General features: G+C 40.5%; 1 protein-coding gene across 7 annotated transcripts in view; it reads left to right on the top strand.

Annotated features, from left to right (window-relative positions):
* The window catches only part of amotl1 (angiomotin like 1), a 159551-nt gene extending 133326 nt beyond the window's left edge, over positions 1-26225 (top strand). For 4 of the 7 annotated variants that reach the window (XM_063053834.1, XM_063053839.1, XM_063053837.1 and 1 more), the window contains 6 exons: positions 9551-9700; positions 12075-12265; positions 18355-18480; positions 20201-20457; positions 24174-24350; positions 25106-26224. In XM_063053834.1, the coding sequence (XP_062909904.1) occupies positions 9551-9700; positions 12075-12265; positions 18355-18480; positions 20201-20457; positions 24174-24350; positions 25106-25212 (1008 nt within the window). In that variant the 3' untranslated portion in view covers positions 25213-26224. Of the gene's footprint in view, positions 1-9550; positions 9701-12074; positions 12266-18354; positions 18481-20200; positions 20458-24173; positions 24351-25105 lie in introns of all 7 variants that reach the window. The other 3 variants (XM_063053835.1, XM_063053838.1, XM_063053836.1) reach the window with 2 other exon arrangements.
* The last annotated feature ends 1026 nt before the right edge of the window (positions 26226-27251 follow it).

Genomic DNA, 27251 nt, shown 5'->3' with positions numbered 1-27251 from the left:
TTTTGATCAGTCCTACTGGGAACTAAGTTGAGACAATTTAAACTTTTGCCACCATATCCTGTTTACAAAATATAGCTGTTCTTACCATCCTAACTTCATAGTCTTTTAACAAGTAGCCCAGTTATAAATCAAAGAACTTCCTTAGCAAGGGGTAAAAAGCACAGATCAAAGCAAGTTGACCATTGCCAGCTTAACTGCTTGCCAGAACCTCCCAAGCCCCTCTGCTTTTCCCTGAAATACAGATAGTGCTTTAAGTGAGAGCACTTGCCATCATCCTAACTTTTTAATCCAGTAGTTTAACTTGGGAACGTTAAAAAGCCCATTGGAAATTTTCCTTTGAAGTTTGTGTCAGTCACCTTGGAAATGACCCCACATGTAAAGTACAAAGCAGAGCATGCTTGCATGAAATTATTGTCATACATACATTTTAGAAATATTTTCTGTGTTCCTTTTACGGCTGTTCACTTGGCCTTGGACCACCTGGACAACAGGCAGGCTGCTGTTTATTGATTATAGTCTAATCATTACTAATCAACAAGCTTCAAAACCTGGGTCTCTATACCTCTCTCTGTAACTGGTTCATTGACTTCCTCATTGGGAGACCACAATCAGAGCAGATTGGTAATAACGCCTGCTCGCTGACAATCAACATGGGTGCACCTCAAGGATTTGTGCTTAGCTCACTGCTCTACTTTCTCTACACTCATGATACCTGGCTAGGCACAGCACAAATACCATCTATAAATTTGCTAATGATAGGACTGTTGTTGGCAGAATCTCACATGGCAATGGGGTGGCGTAAAGGAATCAGCTGGTTGAATGGTGTTGCAACCACAACCTTGCACTCAACATTAGCAAGACCATGGAGTTGACTGTGGGCTTCAGGAGAACTCACAGCAGTCCTCATTGCACAGTCACCAGTAGAAAAGGGTGAGCAACTTCAGCTTCCTGGGCAGCAACATCACAGAGAATCTATCCTGGGCCCATCATGTTGATCCAATCATGTAAAAGTTACGCCAGTGGCTATACTTCATTAGTATGAAGAGAATTTATATATCACCAAAGACTTTAGCAAGTTTCTGCAGCTATATGGTGGAGAGTATTCTGGCTTGTTGCATGACTGGCTACTATGGTAGCTGCTATGCAGAGGACTGAAAAGAGCTGCAGAGGGTTGTCGACTCAGTCACCTCCATCATGGGCACTAGCCTCCTCACATCGAGGATATCTTCAAAAGGCAGTGCCTTAAGAAGGCGCCATTGATCGTTAAAGACCCTCACTATCCAGGAAATTCTTTCCTCTCATTACTTCCATCAGGGAGGAAATACAGGAGCCTGAGGGTTTGTGTTAGTTTGTGTGTGCATGATAAAGAACTTCAGTTCCCGGTGTGCAATGTAGGTGGTTCACCCAGAACCAAAAGTGGCGTTGGTGATCAGGACATACTTGGCATGCTGGAGTGTTGGAGTAAAATGTGGTCAAGCTGGAGCCATTCTGTAAATCTTTAGATAAAATAGTTATAGCATTCTTAATGGCACAAATTTAGATTTGTTTAAAGAACGAACGTAACATGGTGTCAGAAGTCAGCGTGAGGCCTAAATATGAAACATAACTGAGTACCACGAGTGACTAAGAAATGGACGCTAGGTTCTGATGGAGAGAAGCTGCTGGCAAGAGAGCACACCATCTCGAAATTCACCAAGAAATTGAGGTAAGAGCCTAAAAAACCCCTCAGTGGATAATCTGAGTCCTCCCACAGCTATGCAAGATTACTGGAAATATAGCTGGTAACTGGAAATGCTTCAAACAGCGATTCAAAAGGTATTTAGCAGTGAGTACAGCCAGAGGCACGGAGGATAAATTGAAAGCATCTATCTTTCTACATGTAATTGGTGAAGATGCTTTAGACATCTATAACAGCTTTCAAATTGATGAGATAGCCTTAAACACTCCAGTGACAAAGTTTGAGGAGTATTTTGTCTCAATTAAAAACGTTACGTTTGAGAGGTACATGTTCTTCTCCTGTGACCAGAAACAAGGTGCTAACTTTGATCAATACTAAACTAAGCTTCACACACTGTGTAAGTCCTGTGAGTTTGGAGATTTGAGAGACTCACTAGTAAGGGGCAAAATAGTTTGTGGAATACCAGGTATTGTGTTCAGAGAAGGCTTGCACCGTGAAGAAGATTTGATGCTAGAAAAGGCAGTGAATATGTGTAGGGCAGCGGAGACCACACAAGCACAAGCTAAGGAGCTACATAGAGCAGAAACAACAGTGCATGCTGTGAAAATGGGAGCAGAGCACAAAGCACTTCCCAAAGCAACAGCCTAGTAAAGAGGTAGGCTCAAACAGTAAATGTAGCAAATGTGGAGGTAGACACATCCTAAAGCTGTTGTCCTGCTTATGGAAAGTCCTGTAATAATTATGGTAAGAAGAATCATTTTGCAAGGTTCTGCAAAGCTGAGGTTACCAAGAGAAAAAGCACAAGTTTGTTGAGGAAATGGAGGAAGTCTTTGTAGGTTCTCTATAGACTGCTGGTGCTGATGAAATGGTAACTGTGAATGAAACAGTAATTCTATTCAAGCTTGACACCAGAGCCCAGGTAAATCAGTTATCCATGGTGGATTACAAGACTCTCAAAGTAAGGAGCAAGATTTATCATTTAATTAACAATGGCAGGCTGTACTGGAGAGAACATACCAGTTAAAGAACAAACATAACATGAAGTCCGAAGTGGTGTCACAAATAGAATGTATAAATGTCATACAGAAAATTGAAGTACCAACAGATTTCGTGAGCTCACTGGTCATTGTGCAAAAGAAAAATGGAGCATTGCGGATATGTCTACACCCAAGAGATGTCACTAAAGCCATCAAGAGAGAGTACTTTAAGTTGCCAACGTGGGAGGAAATCATGTCCTAGTTTGCAGGCATCAAGTGGTTTAGCAAACTCAACACATTGTCCAGGGTTTTGGCAGATAAAGGTTGATGAGGCAAGTTCGAGATTTTGTATTTTTAACACACCAGAGGGAAGATAACGCTTCCTTCAGTTACTGTTTGGAATCCTGTCCACACCAGAAGTCTGCCATAAAAAGATCTACATGATCTTTGAGGGCATACTTGGTGTCGAGATCAAGATGGATGATATCATCATTTGGGGTCCACCAAAGATGAACATAATGCATGACTGAGACAGATGCTTGACGTGCCACTTAATATAAATTAGAAATTAAATAAAGAGAAATATGAGTTTGGTGTTTATAGGAGATGTCATATTGGAAGAGGTAGTGAAGCCTGGCCCAAGAAATTTGCCAGCCATTGAGACGTCCTGGGGATGGTGACTTACCTGGTTAAGCTCATGCCTCGACTGTCAACTGTGTCAGCACCACTTGGGTCGCTCCTTCAGCAGCGAAATGAATGGATTTGGTCTCATGAGCAGGAAGAATGTTTCCAGAGGCTGAAATGAATCCTCACTGAAGAGCCTGTGCTGAAGTTTTATAATCCAGAAAGGTATACTAAGATCCTGGCTGATGCATCCCAGTACAGCCTTGGAGCAGTACTACTGCAGCAGTATGCTGACACGTGGCAACCTGTGACCTATGCATCAAGGGCTTTAACAAGTGAAGAAACCAACTATGCACAGATAGAGAAAGAGCATCTCACCAGCATGTATGCGTGCGAAAGGTTTCATCAGTATATCAATGGACAAGCTTTCAAAGTGGAAATAGACCATAAACCACTGGACTCTGTTATGTCCAAACCACTGAATGACTGTCCCATGAGGTTACCGTGCATGTTGATTAGGCTGCTGAAATATGACATGAATGTGATTTACATACCGGGAATATATATATTTGCTGCTGATGTATTGTCTTCAGCAGTCAACAAGAAAGAAAAGAGTGTCCAAGGGATTCATGTAGATATACAGACCTATGTTGACATGATTGACACCTGCATTTCAGTATCTCCTGATAGAAGAGAAGATTAGGACAGCAGCAGGGACGGATGAAACGATGAAAGTACTCTAAAGGACAATACAGAAAGGATGGCCAGCAACAAAGAACAATTGCCCAATGTGTATTCTGGAGTATTGTACATGTAGAGCCAAACCGTCAGTAGTGGAAATATGGTCTTCAAAGGGAACAGGTTTCTGATTCCAGTGTCACGACATAAGGAAATGCTCCAGAAGATAATGAAGGGCATCTGGGTGAGGAGAAATGTAAATGAGCGTTTATGAAGTGATGTACTGGCCAAGAATGAACCAAGACATCAGCCAGACCACTGCTTCATGCGAGGTATGTCTTTCCTACAGACCAAAGCAGCAAGCAGAGCAGCTTACACTACAACCTGTACTAGACAAGTTGACATTCAAATTTGAAATGCGTTAGTTTGAGTGTAATGGGAAGGGTCACAATGTTACAACAGAGTCATTTTCCAATTACCCGGAGTTTGTAACACTGCAATCAACATCCAGCAAAGCGGTCATCACCTTCCTGAAAACTGTGTTTGTGAGGCATGGTGTTCCATGAGAAGTGGTATCAGACAATGGTCAACAATGTTCTAGCTGTGAATGAGTCCTTGGCTAATGATTGGGGGAGGGGGGGCAGTGGTTTGACATACAACTTCAAGCCCACATCACCCAAATCTAATGGCCTAGCAGAGAGGTTGGTCAAGGTAGTGAAGGGCCTCATGAAAAAGGTGCAAGATGGACAAAGGGACTACCACAAATGTCTGATGATTTACAGATGTGTGTCACTGCAGAATGGCCTGTCACCAACCTAAATGCTGATGGGTCGACACATACACACTAACCTTCCAGTGCACAAAAACCTGTTGACACCTAAAGGACCCCCTACAAGTCAAATTGTTTAAGGAGAAAGAGAAAGACAAACTGAAACAGTATCATTACAGGACTGTGAAAAGCTTACCAATCCAAAACCTGGAGATCAAGTGCGAATCTGAGATGACCATTCCAGTGCATGGTCCGTACAAGGATATGTGCAAGAGGAAGTTGCTTCACATTCCTACCAGATCCAGGTGAAGCGAGGAACACCTTTGAGAAGGAACCGTGGGGATCTATGACCACAAGCTCCAACCCATAATTGTGACACGTCACCTGTCAGTACAGCAAAGTGGCCAGCAGATGTGAGAAATAAACTTGTTCAAAATTCTCAAAAAGACACTAGTATTTACACAGCAAGTGAAAGCAATACAACTGTGGAGACAAATAGCAGACAATAAAGATTCATCAAGCCATCTCGGAGACTGATTGAGAGCTGCTGAGTGAATAAGGGACTGTATTTGCTTATTACAATTAAAGTTAATGTAAATATCTTTGTGGGAAAGCATTATTGTGTTTTACAGGTTTATGGGGATATACTACTGTGTTTGTTTTCGTTAAAGGGGGAAGATGTGTTATTATGTCTATACATAATAAAGAACTTCAGTTCCAAGTGTGCAATGTGGGTGCTTCACCCGGATCAGGAAGTGACACTAGTATTTGGGACATAGACACATTCTTGGTGGGCTGAGTTCCGGAGTAAAATATGATTGAGCTGAATCCAATCTGTAATTAAAATAGTTCTAGTGTTTTTACTCACGCAAATTTGTCTTCATTAAAGAACAAACATAAAAGGGTATACACCCAATGTTTTGGGGACAGCTTCTTTGCCACTGCTATTATATTTCTGAGCAGTCCGTGAACACTACTTCACTACTCTTCTGCATTACTTATTTATTATAACACAATAATTCCTTGTGTCTTATATCTTGCATTGTACTGCTGCCACAAAACAACGAATCTAATGCCATATATCAGTGATAATAAACCTGGTTCTGATCTTGTTTCTGTTTATGATTCTAAATATTTTGAAATGTTACCTAGGAGCTTTATCACACTTTAAAGGCTGTGCCCAATTGGCCCCTTGTTCATGCGTGCTAAATGCTAATTCTTATCATCCACCTGAAAATCTGTCCAAGCCACTGTGTCAGTGCTCTAAGTTCCATGGACCTTCTCCTAAACTGTATTCCTTAACATTATGGGGTTCTTGGTGGAAATTTTGGCAAAATGGCATAAGCAGCTGGAAATGACTGATTGTCTCTATTCATCAAGGTTCTTCTGATCTGTCAAATTATGCCAAGGCTTCAAAACACTCACCCTCAAGAAAAATAACTGAGAACTTTTATGAGGGTTCATAACTTAATGGATGCAAAACCACTGTGTTCAGGACTCTGGGCAAGTGCCCTGACATAGCAAAAGCATCTTCAGACAAAGGCTAATTTGCAGTATGCGGACAAAAAGTAACTGAGTAAAAATCTGTGTTTAACGAAGTAAATAAAATATGTTAGGATATGTTGTTGATGAAACTCTTCAAAGGCTGTATTATCTGGTTTGTTCCTTGCTGTTTCTACCATGTTCTACCACATGGAGAATGCAATGTTTTAATTCTTCCAAGGTTGTAGTTTCTGAAGGGAGCATTTTATGTCTTGGGTAAGTTAAAATTATGTTAAGCTCTGTGATGTGTTTTGAAACAATAAGTAAACAATAAGTTCTGAATCAAGAAAACCTATAGAATAAATAGGCCTGTGCACAATAATTTGGTTGATGGAGCATCAGATGTATTTATTAACTCCTCGTATGCCAGATTTGAATTTGCACTGGGCTGACTGCATCTGTCATAGAATCAGAGGATATTCCAGTATTGGAAGTTCAACTTAATATGCCATACTTTGCAAATGTAATGAAATGAAATAATTAGTGTTTCTCGTAATTTTATAAGAAACTGAGAGTCTGTGAAATTGCATATACATAGTTTATCAGTGTGTATTTGGTGATTCACTGTTCCCACACTGTAATTACACTTCTGGCTGGTATTCACTAAAGCTTTCCACAAAGATCTAGTGAACTCTGTGGCACAAGATTCTCCCTTCTGGATACCAGTCAATGCCAGGCATAAGTTCCAAGGAAGTCCTTGCACCCAGTTGTTATGTCTTCAAGCAGGTTGAGCAGATAGTCATTGGTGAATTCACAAAGTTAACAAATGAAGCTAAGTATCCAATTTTTAATTAATATTTTAAGACTTCTATGGAATATACTATACACTGGATTAGGATAGCAGCTGAAATGCTTTTATTTTATAAAGTGCATCTTTAGTTAGCAAGGGAAATTCTAATATTTTAGGGCTCCCAGTAAACAATGTAAAAACTTCCCCTATCCCCACCTTCTTACTCTGGCTTCTACCCTTTTCTTTCTAGTCCTGATGAAGGCCCTCAACCTAAAACATCGACCCTGTTATTCCCCTCCATAGATGCTGCCGGACTCCTAGAGTTCCTTTTGTGTGTGTTGCTAAAAATTTCCTTCGACTCCTTGCCTCACTATATTTGATGTTCTTCTTAACAGTTAAATATTGAAATTTTAATCTTTTGAATCAAGGCTTTGAAATTTAGAGCTCCCTGTGGGCAGCAGCAGCTCTTGGGTGAATGTTCAAAGAAGAGAGGCAAAACAAACGGGAAAGGGGTACAAAGAGAAAAGGTGTAAAGTGGGAGAGTCAAATGGGACAAGGCACTCGTCAGGAAGAGATTCAGAAGTGACTGTCAGTTGTCCATGATTTTAATGTGGATCCTGCTACTGCAACTGCACATTCATAAAAGTACCTTTTTTTAACCAGCATTTTCTGTAAGTGCCTGCAGTGACAAACATCTCTTCACATAGAAAGCTGCAGTCAACAATTCAGCCCACGTGCTTGTTCTGCGATTTATAGAATTATTGTTCATCTTTGACCTGTTACGAGAATAAACATAAAATTAAGATGTTTGCTGGCCTGGGCTAGCATCAGTGGCATCAGCAGTTGGTCTGCCACCTGCCCTCAGGGGAAGGAGAGATAAGGAACAATGGAGCAGCGTCTGGAGATGTGTAATGAAGGGATGTGGGAGGAAGAGCTGTCTGGAGCGGCTCCCCCCTTTGAACCCTGAACTGTTTGAAGTGATGGACAGGCGATACCCCAGCAGGGGGATAAAAAGGGACAGGTTCGCTAAGACAGACACACACGCCACCCGAGGTAACGAGACCCTGGAAGCGGTGCGCTTCTCACGAGTGGGTGAGAAGTGCCAGACAACGACAAGGGTGGAAAGGTACGATCAGCGGGAACCCGGTGTGTGTCCGCCCTTGCCTGGGTGCCGGGTTCACTGCAGAGGATCGACCGCATCTGGAGGAGGGGTCACAGTCGGTGACCTCAGGTGACATCACCAAGGACCCGCCCAAATGCTGTTTGTGAGCCATCTCGCTGGTCTGTGAGTGAAGCTGTGCTGAATGATGAGTTGTTCCTATTCTATGTCTCTCTTCCCCACCTTGTCCATCGCCATGACAACGATTACTGCGAACTGAACTACAAACTGGACTGAACTTTGAGTCATTTTGAAATTGGTCATTTACCCCTAGACAACGATAGAGCTTGATTGATGCTGTTATCTTAATTCTGTGCACATGTGTGGTTATCATTGTTGAATTGTTGCATTTATTATCCTTTCGATTACTGTGTTGCTTGTTTCTTTAATAAAACTTTCTTAGTTCTAGTACTCCAGACTCCAACTGAGTGATCCATTTCTGCTGGTTTGGCAACCCAGTTACGGGGTACGTAACAGACCTCAGTACTGCTTTCCTGTATTAACACCCCATTCTTCTAATATTAAAACTCTGTCTAGAATGCACTCAGTTAGTGAGCATCCACAACCCACTTGGATACAGAATTATAAAGGTTCACTAGTCCTTGGGGAGAAAGATTTCTTATCTCCATTCTGAATGATTATCCCTTCATTTCAAGACCATGACCATTGGTTCCTGTATTTCCAGCCAGAGAAAACACCATCACAAGCCAAGTGGAATTGAGTGTGTTTAAGCAGCAATATGAGAACCCTTCCTTGGCTACATACTAATTTGCTTTTATTAAGTGTATTCCTTTAGGAGATGACTACATTGAAGGCAGCTTTATTTTTGCATAATCACTGTCTTAAAGTGTATCAGATTCTCATGAGCCAGTGTGAGAAGAGAAAATTTCTGCCTCATCTGATGCTTTGAGCATTATCCACAAGTCAAATAAACTGAAATACTACTTCTGTATTGTATATCTTTTCAGTGTTTCAACATCTGAACATTTTTATCTAGTTTCCTGAATACTGAAATAAACTCAATATTTGTGCACTTCAGATTGACCTTAGTACTAGAGATCGAAATTAAAACTTGGTCATATACACTGAATGCATGATCAAATACCTTCAGCAAGTTAAGCTGTTTTTGAAATTTAATTGGACTAAAATCAAACTTTGTTTTGGAAGTTCTATACACAGGGCTAACTTACCATGTTGTGCAAATAGATCAAACAGAGCTTAGGTCAGCAGGGATGAATATTTATCCTTGGGAGTTAATTCTTGGATATTGAGTATATTGAAAAGAAATACAGAAATGCACATTGTGAGGTTTGCTTATTGTTCACAATGTTTGAGAATTCGTAGATGTTGTCAGAGATGGAAAGATGGTGCTGAAAAATTGTATTCTTGACAGTTGAGGAAGAAACAGATGTACGTGGAGAGGGTGGAAAGGCTGCAACAGGCCTTGGCACAGCTGCAGGCTGCATGTGAAAAGCGGGAACAGATGGAACGAAGGCTGCGCACGCGGCTGGAGAGAGAGCTGGAATCTCTTCGAGTGCAACAGGTACTGCTGCTTTCACTCATCCTACTGTATTTGTCTCAGAAGGAACTCCACTGCCTTGTTGGATCAAAAGCAAAAGCATTGAATTATAGACACGACAAAGATAGGCATGTTAATAATTATTTAAGTTTAATAGGCGTTTAAATTGTCATTTTTCCTTGATTAATTAACTGTCAGTTGGAGAATTTTCTGTTCATTAAAACAGAATCTATATGCTTTGTGGTATATTTGGGTGATTTTTAGAATACAGGAGATACTCTAAATGGAGCAGATAGAAAATGTGAAGACAAAATTAATGCTTAAACTTAGGAACAAAACCAAATGTACCTTTTATTATTTATGATAGATCATAGTTTCTACCTGGGTTCCTTTACTTCCGCCAGGACTACCTACCTTTCAGTGTGGTAGGCCTCAAGTCCAGTGCTAGCATTGACTTAGGTTGGCATAGACCTTTTCCACTTTACCGTCCATAACACTGACGGTCACTATGCAGAGCCGGTGTGTTACCCCTGGACTTCATTGGAACAGCAACTTGGTGAGATTTAACAGCCTTTAAACCTCGCACCAACTCCAGGGGATCCATTGAAATAAATGGAATTAAACGAATATCCTGAGAAAACCATGACTTTTGTATTTGACTTAGTTGGTTTAAAGGCGCCTGTTTGTGAATTTCATCATTCTAACTTTGGTGAGCATTGACTCCAAGGGTTGGGAAGTGGTCCATGAGTCTGTTAGCGGAGAGCAGTGAGGTATAGCAGGGGCAGGTTGACAGATTTGTATTGGAATTTTATGAATGTCAGATGTATTTATTTAGTTCATGGGGGGGGCGTTGATAGTCGGTCAGCCAGATGCAGTCATTTTTCTCAGTAAAAGAGTGTTTATTGGCAAGGAGGTAAAGTGTAATATTCTATTTAAAAACTCACAGTTCATGCAACAAAACAAGAATCTATAGCAAATCTGTAAGGATGTACTTTAAATCTGTATCAATTCAAATGTTTCTGTTTGATTCTGTTAGCAAAAATTGCAAAAATTGTAAAGGAGGTATTGGGTATTTGTGTTAAACTCCTGTTAAATTGATGTCTGGTTTTACATCTTGACAGTGAAAATACAAAATCTAGGCCTATGTTTGTTTACTTATTTAAATTTGTAAATTTAATTTGCTGCTGAAAATTACCATAGCTTATTTAGATCAAAGTCTGTTTCTACAGCTAAAAATAATCTTGCATATCAAAATGAAATGTTATTTTTATGAAATCATGAACACTTGTATAATATTTTGCCACTGGAGGAACACATTGTGATCTAGATTATCTTACACTCACACGTCTAGCCCAAAACAAATTAACATTTGAAGATATTGCTACAGAATTCACTGAATACACAAGATTCTAAGAACCATTGTTCATGTCTATTGGTTATACATGTTAACAACTATGACTTTAAATTTTTTCTGTACCCTCTTGTACTTCATGTCTTCCTCCACGTAATTGGTCCTGAACCCTGATTTACTTTCTGTGTAATGTTATGCCACGTTTGTTAATAATTGACTCTGCCACTATAATCCTTAACCCAGTTGATCTTGCATCTAGTTTTTAACCCCGGCCTCATCTGCCTTCAATGTGTGGAATTTTGTTTAATAAAAATGGGAGTATATCAGTTACTTTTCATGATAAAAATCGATGAGTAATTTTGCTTCTGCTGTCAACAATAGTTAGATGATAGATCTGGTCTTCTGCTAACTGCTCATTTCAACCAAAGCTTCTCCTTGTGTCCAAACTCATCAGAAGTTATGGAATAAAGCTAAAGTAATTTATTCAAAGATAACCAAACAACACATAATAGAAAAAGATTCTTTCTAAATAACCAACAAAATCAGATGATATCAAGCTTCATTGTCATAGCACTTTTGGTTCTCCATTTCTTGCCAGCTAATATTATTTGCATGTCATTGCATTTGCTGCTAATGTATTTCTCTTGTACCTGTACAGCATGATAAGTATGGAATAGTAATGAGAGAAGTGGGATTGTAATTCAGGCTATGAAGTAATCAAAGATAGGAAGTTAGTGGTGATTTTTCTGGAGTCTGACAATGATCAACCTTCTTGTGTTTCCACAGCAGTATGATCATTCATGCCTTAAATAGAGATTTTAAAAAGCAGAAGTAAAAGTAGCATGCGTTAGGCATTATAATTGATTAATTGACAAAATTACTTCTCTTGATTTTGCCAGACTATATTTATGATCACTGTACAGAGCGGACAAATTGGTGCCAGATGCAGGAACCCTTCAGCTGTATCAGAAATGTCTGGAATTGAGTAATCAGATACCTTTGGAATCAGATTGATTTTAAAGTCCAATCTTTTATTTAATGTTGCAGCGACATGGTGGGCCCGTGATGGCCAACGTTCCTGAGTACGATACGCCAGCACTGATGGAGTCATTACGGGAAAAGGAGGAACGAATCCTGGCCCTGGAGGCTGACATGACCAAGTGGGAACAAAAGTATTTGGAAGAAAGAGCAATGCGACACTTTGCTATGGATGCTGCTGCTACAGCCGCTGCTCAGAGGTAGTGATAAAACACTGGGAGCACGGAGTTATGGGCAACATGAAACATATGGCTGACTGTCTAGTTGCACTGAGCTTTCATAGACAGCCCGTAATTTTCCACTTGCATTACGATATGTGAGTGCTTGGACTTCCTCAGATAATTTTTGTCTTCTGCCTGTTAAACTTCCAGAGCATTGTTCTTTTTTGAGAGGTGGTGTTTGCATTTGCTCTCTATTCCTCTAATTTTCTTTCCCTCTTTTTGAGCTGCAGGTAGCAACTTTAATTCTAAGATACCTAAAACTGGAAATTTATTGTGAAGTATATTTGTGAGCTCGTAGCTACTTAACTCTCATAACATGGAAAGTGTATTGGTATTCCTCCATACCTTCCCACAAAACCAACTGCTATACACAGTTCATGTGTAATACTAAAATCCAGCCAATGCAAGCCTGAGACCCCTTCTTTCGTTCTTGACTAACCGCAACACTCTAAGGGGGCATTTGCAGAATTTTGCACGAGGAGATGGGCACCAAATCAGATTTGAAATCTTTGGTTGAAAAGGCTCTTAATCTGGTTAAGATCCCTTATCCACCTTTGAGCGAACTTCACTGCTGAGCCGTGGCACAGAGGCAAACTTAAAGCAGCTGCCCTTATGCAATTTGGGCAATATTTGAGTGTGTTGCCTGGATTTCCAGGATCTGCAGATTTTCTCTTGTTTGGGTCAATATTTCCCTCCACTCCCATGCCAACTATCAAGTCCTGCTGTTGACAACAGGTCAAACAGGAAATCAGTATCTTATAATAATGCTCACATCATAAGACCCTCATATGCTTACTGACCAAGTCTGTAGCTAACAGTAACATAGAACATCTGCAGATGTTGGAAATCCAAATGCTGGGGGAAGCTCAGCAGGACAGGCAACACCTATGGAAAAGAGTAAACAGTCGACATTTAGGCCTAGACCCTTATTCAGGACTGGAAGGAACAAGTGAAGTCAGAGTAAGAAGGTGGGAGGAGGGGAGGAAGAAGTACAAGGTGGTAAGTGATAGGTGAAACTATGAGAGGAGATGAGGTGAGAGAGGGAAACCGGAATGAGGAATGGTGAAGTGGGAAAGCAGAAGTTTGAGAAATCGATGCTCATGCTATCAGGTTAGAGGCTATCCAGATGGAATATAAGGTGTTGCTCCTCCAACCTGAGTGTGGCCTTATCACGACAGTAGAGGAGGAGATGGACTAACATGTTGGAATGGGAATGGCAAGTGAAATTGAAATGGGTAACTACAGGGAGATCCCATTTTTCTAGTGGATGGAGCGTAGATGCTCAGCGCAGCAGTCTCCCAGTCTGCATCGGGTCTTAGCGATATACAGGAGGCCACACCAGGAGCGCCAGATACAGTAGTTGGCCCCAACAGACTCGCAAAAGAAGAATCACCTCACCTGGAAGAGCTTTTTGGGACCCTGAATGGTAGTGAGGGAGGAGGTGCCAGGGGCAAGTGTGGCACTTGTTCCGCTTGTAGGGATAAATGCCAGGAGGGAGATCGGTGAGGTGGGATGAGTGGACAAGGGAATTGTGTATGGAGCGATCCCTGCAGATAGTGGAAAGTGGGGGGTGGGTGGAGGGAGGGAAAGATGTGCTTGATGGTGGGATGCCTTTGGAGAAGGCAGATGCAGAGGCTTGTGGGGTGGCAGGTAAGGACAGGAGGAAGCCTGGTGTGGCGGCGGAAGCATGAGGTGAGGGCAGAGGTGCACAAAATGGAAGAGATACGGGTGAGAGGTGGAGGTGGTGGAGGAAGGAAATCCCCTTTCTTTGAAGGAGGACATCTCATTATATCTGGAATGAAAAGCCTCATCCTGAGAGCAGATGTGGCAGAGATGAAGAAACTGAGAGAAGGGGTTGGTATTTTTTTTTATAAGTGATTGGTTGGAAGATGTATAGTCCAGGTAGCAGTGAGAATCGGAGGTTTTATAAAAATATCAATAGATAGACTGTCTCCAGAGATGGAGACAGAAAAAGGGGAGGGAGGTGTTGGAAATGGACCAAGTAAATTTGAGGGCAGAGTGGAAGTTGGAAGTCTCTAACTAACACTGCTACCACTTTCTGACATGAAGACAAAATAGTCTAAATAAAGAACTGAGCTGACCATGATCCAAATGTTCTGGTTTCCCTTCTTTTGCACATCGGTTGCTTTTCAGTCTTTGTGCGGAGCTTTCCATTGATTTGAGTTGTATAGCGTAGTCCCATTTGATTTGCTTGTGTACACAGGAAGTATGACAGTGGCTTTGAAAAGAATGTTGGAGAAATTCCAAAGAAACTGTAATGTTTTGGACAGAAAAAGTGTGAATGTTTAAAGTAGCTAAAATAATGTAATGATTTGACTGTTAAGCATTTTCAAAAACAATATATAGACCCCTCATAATACTAGGTTTGGAACTTTACACTGATTTGACTGAACTAAGAAAGGAGAAATATAGGCCATGTTCAGGTTTTTCTGTGGCTTGGCTTCTGGATTACAGTTTGCGCTGTGATGCCGGGTGGAGAAATAAATTGCCTAGTCCAATCTTCCAGTTTGATCTTTCTCTTTATTTTTCTTTGTTTAATTTTAGTAATACATTCTGCTAATATCTATTATTTTACCATTGCAAAGTGTACTTCCAGAATCCACTAGAGCTAAATGATGTAAACAGTATAATTTGAAGTGATAAAGTCAGTATCAGAATAATACAGCACAGAAACAGGCCATTTGGTTCATCTGGTCACTGCTGATCACATCGTCCTCCCTGCTAGTTTCAATTGCCCACATTTGTTCCTTAATCCTCCAAACCTCTCCCGTTCATATAACTAACCAAATGCCTCTTGTGTGTTAGAGTTGTATCTGGCTCGAACATTTCCTCTGGCAGCTCATTCTAAGAACTTGCTATCTTCTCAGGTTACATCTCAGGTTTCTTTTAAATCTCTCCTCTCTTATTTTGCATCTGTGCTGTCTAGCTGTATATTTCCCAACCGTGGGGAAAAGACTATGACTGTCCACCTTACGCATAACCGTTATGATTTTATAAACTTTCATGTGGTCATCCCTCATTCTCCTGTGTTGCAGGAAATGAAGATCCAGCATGACCAATCTCTCACTGTAACTTGGACCCTCTTGTCCAGGTAGCATACTCAAATCTTTGCTGCACCCTCTCCAGCCTGACAATCTCTTTCCTATAACAGGGTGACCAAAACTATACACAGTATTCCAAGTGCAGCCTTGCCAACAACTTGTATAACTGCAACATAATGTCCCTATTCCTAAACTTGATGCCCTGACTAATGAAGACCAGCATGCTAAACACCCTTTCCACCACTGTCTCCTTTTGTGGCACTTTCACTCTTCAAGCATCAGGCTCCTGAACCAGTGTGGGTAACTTCACTCACCTCCACACTGAACTGATTCCACAACCTACGGACTCTCTTTCAGGGACTCTACAACTCATGTTCTCAGTGTTAGTTACTTACTGCAATTGCACATTTCTCTTCTTTTGCACATTGGTGTTTGTCAGTCTTTGAGTGTAGTTTTTCATTCATTCTATTTATTTGTTTTATTGTGAATACCTGTAAGAAAATGAATCTCAGGCTAGTATATGGTTACGTAAATGTATCTTGATGATAAATTTACTTGGAACTTTGAACTGTCAGACAACTGCATTTGTCCGTCTGTTCCACTACACTGGTCAGTGCACTGCCATTCACACTATTGATCCTGCTGTGGTTTGAATGTCCAAAATGCATCACTTACACTTCACTAAATTGAAATCTATTTGTCATTCCTCAGCCCATCTCCTTAACTGATCAAGGTCTCTTTGCAAGTGACTGTAACCTGCCTCACTATCAACAAACCCCCTAATTTAATATCATCAGCAAGCTTGCTGTTCATGCCATGTATATTCATATTCAAATCATTTACGTAAATAATTAATAAGAGGTCCCAGCACTGACCCCGAGGGCACCTCACTAGTCACAAGCCTTCAGTTGAACAATTGACCTTCAATCATCACTCCTGCTTCCTTTCATTGAGCGAAATATGAATCCACCTGGCTATTTCTTCCTAAATCTCATGCAAGCTAACCTTCCAGCTCAGCCTGCCACTGTGAGGCCTTGTCAAAGGCCTTATTAAAGTCTACTTAAGACAACATCCACTGCCCTGCCTACATTTATCCTGCTAGTTACCTCTTCCAAAACTCCAAAGGATACATCAGACGTGACCTCCAACACACAAAACCATGCTGGCTATTCATAATCAGGTCTTAGCCATCCAAATGATGGTGATCTTGTCCCTATAATTCCCTCTCTTAACTTCCCTACAACTGATGTCAGGTTCCCTGATCTGTCCTTGCTACCCTTCTTGAACAGCTTGAGCCACCTTCCTGTCTTCTGGAACTTTGCCAGTAGCTAATGCCATCTGATATAAAGTTTTGCACTCTTATGCCTGGTCTTAAACCTTTTATATTCATTGAGGGATTCATTCATACCCTGTTGCCAAAGGGCACTGTACTCTTCCTTAATATTCCTGACCAACCATGGTTCTCTGAACTTGGAATGTCTTTCCTTCACCCTAACGGGAAAATGCTGCTCTAGACTCTTGATATAACCCTTTTAAAAAGTCCCCTACTTGGCAACTGTTTCTTTGCCTTTAAATAGAGTCAGCTAGTAGACCCCAAATAAATGCTGCCTAGTGCCCTCAAAGTTGACCCTGTTCCAGTTCAGGACATTAACCTGTGGACCTGTTCTACCTTTTTTCCCTTAACCATTTTAAAACTGATAAGAGTTGTGGTCACTGGATCTTGCCACTTCAGTTACTAGGCCCACCTCATTCCCTAAGAGGAGGTCCACTATTGCTCCTTCCTGAGTAGGTTCCTCTATATATTATATTATTGAATGAGGAAACTGTCTTGGATGCATGGCACAGATTCCACCCCATCCAGGTTCTTCGCACTCTGGGTGGTCCAGTCAATATTGGGATACCTAGCACTACCCTGCTATTCTCATAACTATGTGCAATTTCTCAAGCTCCCACTGACTATTTGGAGTTCTGCATTAAAGCCCAAGCAAGGTGACCACTCGTATTTTTAAAGTTCCAGACAAATAGCCTTGCTAGATGATCCCTCAAGAATATCTTCTCTTAGCACCACTGTTATACCTCTTCTTATCAAAAAGGCAACAATCCTAATGCTCTTACCTGACATGCCTAAATAATCTGTATCCTGAATCACTGAGCTGCCAGTCCTGCCCTTCCTTCAGCCACGTTTCTGTAATGGCCACAATATCCTATTCCCTATACCCCAACCGCAATCCACACCCTTGGTTCATCCACTTTAGCTGTTAGTCTATGTGTATAACACTGCAAGCAATTTAAAGCAGTGGTTCTATCTGCTCTTTTGTGGGCATGTGGCCAAGTGGTTAAGGCATTGGACTAGTGACCTGAAGGCCGTGAGTTCGAGCCCCAGCCGAGGGAATGTGCCGTGTCCTTGAGCAAGGCACTTAATCACACATTGCTCTGTGACGACACTGGTGCCAAGCTGTATGGGTCCCAATGCCCTTCCCTTGGACAACATTGGTCTCGTGGAGAGGGGAGACTTGTAGCATGGGCAACTGCTGATCTTCCATACAACCTTGCCCAGGCCTGCACCCTGGAGAGTGAAGACTTTCCAGGCACAGATCCATGGTCTTGCAAGACTAACGGATGCCTTTACTTTATCTGCTGTTTTACTATCAATATGGTTATCCTGATTGCCAGGCTTGCTCTCTTTGGTTGCTGCATGTGCCCATCTTCTCACTGACTTTGTTGTTTGAGCCTCAGCCCCATGCCAATACAGTGTAAGCCCTTTCTGGTGGCAAAAGCAGATTTCCTCACTAGGGAATTCGGCCCTCCTCTGATCCAAATGCAACCTTTCCCTCTTGTAAAGGTTGCCTCTACCTCTTTTAAACTTCCACGCCTCTCATTCCTGTTTGCTATTATATCTGTGTGTCAGACAGTGTTGACTGCATTAAGATTACTGAATTGAATTTATTTAATGCATAAAAGGTTCTTGAACACTTGGAAGAACTGAAATTTCTCTTGTGTCACCAGGGACACCACTATAATAAATCACTCACCAAACAGCAGTTACAATGACAGCTCACTAGAAGCACGAAGCTGGAAGGAGGAGGAGGAGAGAATGCAATCAAATCAGAGATACCAAGACACAGAACACAGGTACATTTCATCTTCCCAACTAAGATCGAACTGCAAAATTTGCTGTTTCTTGTACAGATTGATCCTTGAGCTTTCCTTAATAGCCACAGTTATGAAAGAAAATACTATAACTTTATTCTCAGAATATTCCACCAGTAGAGATTTAAATTACTGTGGGGTACTTTTAACAGCAGTATAATTAAGATATCTATGATGGTTATAGGGATGATCAAGTGTAAAAGTAAGCAAGGAGACTAAAAATTCGAATTAGATGTCAAATTTAAGTAAGATTTTGGAGCATAGTAGTTATATGGATAAATGAGACAAGATGGATGGTATGAACTACCTCTTCCTCATTTATTTGATTGACAAACCTTGGAATGTAGATGAACAAATTCTGAACAACTGATTCATGGACACTTCTGTTCTGTTGGCTGGTGGTCTTTATGGCAGGTGAGGCACATGCTATACATGCATAGACAAACCAGCTTGTTTCCATGGCAACAACCCTTTGTGCATGCACAATAACTTTAACTGCATTTACTACAAACCAGGACTGGAACCCCAGACACTCCATGAAGAAACATTAAAGGGTAACAGATGTTAAAAATGTGGCTTTGCAAGTCAAATTTGCACTTGGAATATTCTAGAACAGATTATTTTTCACGAGTATATCGTTCTGTAATTACGTCTGGCAATTGAGTTACCTCCATTTTGAGTAGCATATTCACTGGATTAATGAGGATTGGATGGTTGGTGGTATTTGTAATGTTCCTGATTTTGAACTTGGATTTATCATAGGGGGAGGGAGGGATCGTCGACTCAGACCATGAGAGGTCTGCGTTGGGCATTTTCGTGCCTTACAAAGCACAGATTGGAAGTCTGTGTGGGGCACCACTCCTCGCACAGACACTAGAGCAATGTGTGGTTAAGTGACTTGCTCAAGGACACAAACATGCTGCCACAGCTGAGGCTCAAACAGCGACCTTCAGATCACCAGACGAACACCTTAACCACTTGGCCACATGCCCAACCTTATCATAGGTAGAGACTGATTAATTTAGATATTCAGTATTATATAAAGAGAACATTAAAGTGGTGGAAACTAACTGCAGATTGAAAATGTTGAACATAAACGGCAGTTAACTTGTGAAGAAAATCTGAAAACTGAGTAGATTGGGGAAAAATGGATTGAAGAGAGATGTCTAAGAGTTGCAACAATCACAGGGAAGGTTAAATAACCTGCAAACTCTTAATAAAATACGGGCAATGTAAAGATGCTGGCCAGCCGGTGGTGTATTGGCATCCTCACTGGACTTCAAGGCGAGTGGTCCCAGGTTCAAATCCTGCCGGCTCCTTGCGCACTTTCCATCTGTGTTGTGTTAAGCACCGAGCCAGCAACTCAGCCTTGTAAAACAAAAAAACCAATACAGACAAAAATGCAAAGAAATAGCAAGGAACAGCAACAATAGTGTCTAGATGCAGTGCTGTATACAGTCCAAAATAGTCAAGAGAGAGGCACATGGGAGAAGGTATAAATGGAAAATTTTCTTTAGCAGTGAAGGATAATAACATGAAATAATAATACATAAATGGCTCTGTGCCCATCAAACTAACTTTGCATTCTCAGGAGTGAAAAGGAATAATCAGCTTTAAAATGTACATAAAATCAGTGAGTACGAGTGACATTTTTTCCAGTGCTATGCAACTAATAATCAAAATGTTCTATTATTTCTACCAGGTTGGCAGAGATAACAGGATTCAACTGCATTTCTAACAGAATAAAAAACCTTCATGCACAGCTTATTGAGAAAGATGCCATGATAAAAGTGCTCCAGCAGCGATCTAGGAAAGACATAGTAAAACCGGAAACCGGATCTCTGAGGACTGGCAGGTCTATCTCCACTATATCTGGGCTGCATTCTCGCCAGACATCTCTGAGCAATTCTCAAATAGCAGATGGGAAAAAGGAGGAAAAGGGCTGGAATGGAAGTGTAGGTGAGTATCTGCTCTTCCCATTTCTGATGTACTCAAGCCATCTGAAGTCCAGCCGAATGGTGACCCTGACCTGCAATGGGTCCAGTGGCCCACACAACTCTCTCTCATAAGAACATTTCAGATACTCGCGCCCCCTTGAAAGCTTATTATATCAACCTGTTTAGGCTGCTTGCTTTTACCCGAATGCTTAAAATCTGTGAGCAAAACATGGATGGAGATGTATCTGTTGACATATGACTGGAATGAACACTTGCCAGGCAAAGAATAGAAATGCCCATTAAAATCGAGCCATTGAGTCATGGAGCATGGATTCAGGCCCTTCAGTCCAAGTCAGTGCTGATCAGGCACATATTTATACTAATCCCACTTCATTTTCCCCATACTTCTATCATATCTCCCAGATTCTACCACTCACCTGCAGACTTATGCTAGCTGTACCAGTCAATGCTCCTTGAGTTCTTTGCAGCAGAAAAATGTAGGTGATAAATAATTCAGTTAACATTGATTTTGACATTCATAAGAAATGGAATAATTTGATCATTATAATTCAGATACATTTATATGCTTTATTAGAGTGATTTTCCCAGTTTTTGGGACTATCCCTGAAGCAGTGAATCATAATAGGATACAGATGTACTGACGCTGGGGTCTCACCACCTCTTCTACCAAATGGCAGCACCAGTTCTGTGAGTCATAATTGTTGAATAGTAACAATTTGGCTAGTCCTGCCTATAGTGGACAATTAAGTCCATGTATTCTGCATGTCAGAAAAAGAATATTTGATCACCTGTCAGGAAAAACTAGCAGAATTAGAGCTCCCTCCCAAGCCACGATGTTACCTCAGCATAACCTTAGGATGGAGCTAGGAGCTTTGCTTGTCTAAATTGTTTTATACCACACAAAATCACTAGCATGGTTATTTTATGCAACTACTACAAAGTGAAAATTTGAATCATGTAAAGCTTCAGTGACAGATTATGCCAATTAAATGAATATAAATCTACATTCAAATCTTCAAAATACTATCCCATATTCACTATTTGTAACTAAATTATAGAAGCTTTCTCCACAATTGGATTTATATGGAGGAAACCTTTTCCTTAAGCTTTACAATATTATATTTTTATACCTAGCAATTTGCAGTGTTTTTTTTTTGGTGACTTGCTTATGATTTTTTACCTGTACATCTCTATAAAGGGCTTTTCATTGAAGCATCCTAATCTTTGGTTACATTTCCTTGAGCAGCAGTCAAATCTATAAAAGGGAAGTAATACAGATTTTCACTCACTAAGTGCATATTCCATATCTATTTTGTTTAATGCTCTAGCAGTGCCTGCGGCCAATTTGAGTGAATCAGAGTCAGAATCTCTTTATTGCCAGTGTGTGAAACATGCCAGAATTGATGCTGGTTCGGTGCCAAGCGTAAAACACAGGAGAATACCATAACAAACAACACAATAACAAGCAACAATTTACAAGACTATAGTGCTAACAGCCGTGAGTAATCAACAATTAGCAGAATAGTCACATGCACAGATGTTAATAATCAAACTTAAATAAATGTGAACATATGAACAGTCTCAATAATTATCAACAGAACAAGGAGAGCAAGAAGGACCATTTAACATGTGTTGTGCAGGGACTGTTAGGGTATCACACCTGAGCAAGTTTTGTTGAGAAGCTACAGGAAAGAAGTTTTGGAGATGTCCTGTAGTCCTAATAGTGATGGACTTGTAGCTTCTCCCTGATGGCAATTTGGTAAATAGGTGAGTGCCAGGTTGGGGGGAGTCAGCAGTAATTTTTTCAGCAACACACATCAAAGTTGCTGGCGTAGCCTCCAACCTGATTGCATTGACTTCTCAAACTTCCGCTAATGCCCTACCTCCCCCTCATACCCTATCCGTTATTTATTTATATACACACATTCTTTCTCTGTCTCCCTCTCCTTTTTCTCCCTCTGTCCCTCTCACTATACTCCTTGCCCATCCTCTGGGTTTCCCCCCCACCCCTTTTCCTTCTCCCTGGGCCTCCTGTCCCATGATCCTCTCATATCCCTTTTACCGTTCAACTGTCCAGCTCTTGGCTCCATCCCTCCCCCTCCTGTCTTCTCCTATCATTTTGGATCTCCCCCTCCCCCTCCCACTTTCAAATCTCTTACTAGCTTCATCATTTAGTCCTGACGAAGGGTCTCGGCCCGAAACCTCAACTGTACCTCTTCCTAAAGATGCTGCCTGGCCTGCTGCGTTCACCAGAAACTTTGATGTGTGTTGCTTGAATTTCCAGCATCTGCAGAATTCCTCATGTTTGCGTAATTTTTTTCAGCTCTGCTTTGCTCTGACAATGAGCAGGTGTTTTAATGTCGGTAGCTGAAAGCCAATAATCTTCTCCCCCGAGTGGACCATTCACTGCACCCTGGCCTTGGAGAGGGAGGAAGTGGCAGGAAACCAACCAGTGATAGAAGTGATCACAACACTCTCAATGCTGGCTGAGTAAAAATTAATCAGGATATACTCTGAAATGTATTTCCTAAGCTGGCATAGGAAGAACAAACTCTGCTGGGTTTTCCTAGTGATGGGTATCACATGCTTGTTCAACATATTGGTAACGTAGTCCCCAGAAATTTGACTCAACCACAGACACAGCCTGACCATTAATTTCCAAGGGGCATCATGTGGCAGGTTGTCACCAGAAGTCAATCCTCATTTCCACTGTCTTGATAGCATTAAGCTCCAAGTTGTTGCAAGCACACCATGGCAAGACAACATGAATAAAGTTCATGAATTGAGTGGCAACAAGAAGGAAGTTTTAACATGTAAGCACAGAAATGTCATACTATTAATTGTTCATCCATGAACACTGACTGAAAATTCTACCCATATGTGCAAATTGGTAAAGATTTTCCTATCAGGTAACTTTTAAACATAACCATATTTGTTGTATTTACTTATATTAAAACAATAAACTCTTCTCAGGCTTCCAGCTGGGTACAGGTATTAACTAATGTTTCAATGACAACTTCTGCCATCTTCATCAGGGATGATGCCTAGGCATGTCTGTTCTTCCTGATTGGATTAGTCCTTATCCAATCGGGTTTCTGCTCTCCCACCTTGTTTACAATTGAATTCCATTTCTTATGTGGAGCGAGATCTTTGTCTTTGTTAAAATTCTTTTTCTCCAGTTTTATTTCAATGGCTTCCTTCACCAGGTGGTCCCAAAAGTCATTGGCTTGGCACAGTAGTTTTGTGCCGTCGAAGTCAATCATATGGTTATTGCAAACGCCATGTTCTGCAACCAACAATTTCTCTGTTATCTTAAATAAGAACTGGAAATCGATTGTAAACAAGGTGGGACAGCGGAAACCTGATTGGATGAGGACTAACTAATCAGGGACGGACGGCGTGGGTATATATACAACTGGACTAGACATGACCAGACATCATCCCTGAAGAAGATGGCAGAGTTTGTCATCGAAACGTCAGTAAAAATCAATACCCTTACCTGGCTGGAAGCCCGAAAAGTGTTTATTCATCGTATACGCTGGGAAAGCACCAGATCTTTTTTTTTAAACATTAAACCGATTTTAAAAAGTGCAAACAAATAAAGCTGCTAGACAGCCAGATTATCAGGTTATATTTCACAGAGATGCTTAATATTAAAGATGGTTAAGAAAATCGTTTGTGTTCCCCACTTAAAAGCAAATGTGTTTTCAATTCCAGTAGTTTCCACACACAGTAAGACTGGCAGTAAGGACAACAGTACGCAGACAGATAAAAGTCCTGAATTGATCCGACCAAGCAGTGCTCCTATCCATGGAAGAAGGCGTCTCAACACAACCCCTGTCAGCAGCCCTGTTGTGAGACCTAAATCAGCACGAAGCAATGCTGAGAAATCAGGTAAAGAAGGGTGATCATTGTGGAAGTTGTAGTTAATAAAGTTCATCTAGCCCTCCTCCAAAACATTATACTTCTTCAGAATTTTAAGCTTTAACACAATGGGCTATCTAGAGATCACTTTTGGCACTATGTGCTCAACAGACTCCATTGCCATGTTTTCCATTGATTAGGAAACTGAAAGTGAGACTGGTTCATGATTTGGTATTTGGTGATAATTTGTTACATCTTTGAGTGCATTTTGGGTCAGGACAGCTTTCAAAGAAAAAGCCTGTTAGACATGTCTGAATAGCCTAGTGATGCTGCTTGTCGGTTATTTCACTTAAATAATGTCCACATAAGCAAGCCTGTGAAACAAATAATATCTGTAGGATGATATTCTGGATTGGAATTAATTATATTCAAGAGAATCTGAGTGAACAGAAACAGTAGTAGCAATAATTTTAATGATTGTCATTGATTTCAATGTTCTGGAAGACGTACATTAAATTCTGCCTATTAAAACATAAAAGTTTAAAAGTTGTTGAGAAAACCTCTTTTATTTTGGCTGGGAGAAATTATCAAGAATTTCCAAGGCATCATCAAAATATATAATGCCTTCAAGGTACTTTGACGCAATTGCATAATGTCTTCAAAACAATGTTTAATAAGACTTGCAAAACACTTTCAGATTGACAGTGCCTTTTAAGCTTGAGACTCAACAGAGGAATTATCCACCCCCAAGCACTGACTCGTCATAATATTTCCCTTCTCTCTAGCAGATGCTTCCAACTTGCATACCCGGTCACATGATACTAAAGGAAGAAGTAGCTGCTTTTCCTACAAACCTGACCTTGATGGTGATGTGGTAGAAATCCTCATTTAAAAACAGGATTTTGCCTACTACTGCTGCTGCTCAGTCTATGGATGTTTGAAGCTTGCACTAAAGACTCAAGAATCACAAATATATGGGTCTTCAGAAGTTGTGAAGAATTGTTTTCAAAGAAGATGGATACTGTATTGGAAACAGATTTACTTGTCTCTGGGAAATTGTGAAATTGTTTGCGTGTCTGCACATATGCCAGATGGAATACGGTGTAAATAAGTTTGAAGTGTAAAGAGCAAAGAGGAAGACAGAAGATGAAATGGAAAGTATGAGGGCACATATGTCGGAAGGAATGTGGTGTAAATAAGTTTGAAATTTAAAGAGCAAAGAGGAAGAAAGTAGATGAGATGGAAAGTATGGGGTGGGCGTTTTTTATTGTTGCAATGTATTTGATGGATCTGTTCAGCTCAAATGATATGAGCTAGGAATACAATATTCTGAGCAACATGTTTCGTTGTAGTATATCTATGCACTTCTCTTCCATTCATAGTGGATCAATGTTTTGTGGCTCTTTTGCACTTCTGAATACATGACCATGTGTACATGCTAGACAGTATAAAGTAGCACCTTTATTGCTTTTCAATAAACCATTCAATTGTACAAATATTGAGATATTAAAAAGACAATTGAAAAGGCACCATACCAGGCTGCACTGTTGCATTGTGTAAATCTGCATTTTGTCTACTTTATAATTTTTCTGTACTTTATCAAAAAATACAATGCGTTAGGTTTTAAATTTTAAGCTCAACATATCATGAACAAGGAGTGTTCACTATCAAAGCTCGCAACAGGATCTGCACCAGCTGGAAAATGGCAGATGGAATTGAATACAGACAGGTGTGAGGTGTTGCACTTTGGGAGGACAAAACAGGGTAGGAGTTATACAGTGAACTGTTGGGGATTGAGGAATGTGGTAGAACAGAGGGATCTGGGAATTAAGATCCATAATTCTTTGAAAGTGGTGTCACAGGTAGATAGGGTCGTTTAAGCAAAATGGCACATAGGCCTTCATAAATTAAATTGAGTACAGGAGTTAGGATGTTATATTGAAGTTGTTTAAGATGTTGGTGAGGCCTAATTTTTAAGTATTGGTCACCTAACTACAGGAAAGATGTCAATAAGGTCAAAAGAGTGCAGAAAAAATTACAAGGATATTGCCGGGACTTGAGGACCTGGGTTATGGGGAATGGCTTTATAGGTTAACACTTTATTCCCTAGAGGGTAGAAGAATAAGGGGAGATTTGATAGAGGTATACAAAATTAAGTGAAATTTGAATAGATACATGGTTGGGAAGGGTATGGAACTTGGCAGATTAATAGTTTGGTACAGACTGGATGGACTGAAGGTCTTGTTTCTGTGCTGTAGTGTTCTATGATTCTGTGACCTTACTGAAGCAGCTTTCCAATGTATATTTTAAGAATCGTAGAAAAATATCAGCATTAGTATCCATGTAATGCCATTCAAAGATGGGGGGGAAAAGGCAGAGTCCAGAAAGGTAACCATACCTTACCTTACTGATAAATAACTGAGTCATTGATATTGTTGACCATCACTATGCAACATAATGCTAATGCTTCGCATTTTACAACAGTGCTTACCTAACCTGATGATAGATTAACTAATTCCATACAAGTAAAACACGGAGAGATGGAAGAATTAATTTATCTCCAAACACTGCAATGCTTTAGCCATTATTTTACCATGATTATCATGATTAATCTAAATGTCAGTATAAATTAGCATATTATTTTCTATCTACCATGGAAAAAATGGATGTCGGCAGCATACAGTTTCCATGGGTCAATTTATTATGTTGTTTGAAAATAGATGATCATGTTTATTGTCAAAAGTGACCCACTCATTCTGCAGACATAAGGAAAAAGGTTACTTTGTTTTTCAGGGATAGGGTTTATCATAATTTAAAGATTGAGTGTATTAGCAGATCTTGTGATGATCTATAAAGTGTTACTGACCATGATTATTTTCAATACCCAGTGTTATTCTGAATGTGTGTGAAAATCCAAGCACACTGAAGACC

This window comes from Mobula hypostoma, chromosome 7 (genome assembly GCF_963921235.1).
Source record: "Mobula hypostoma chromosome 7, sMobHyp1.1, whole genome shotgun sequence".
NCBI lineage: Eukaryota > Metazoa > Chordata > Chondrichthyes > Myliobatiformes > Myliobatidae > Mobula > Mobula hypostoma.
This window is presented reverse-complemented; position numbering and strand designations above follow the sequence as displayed.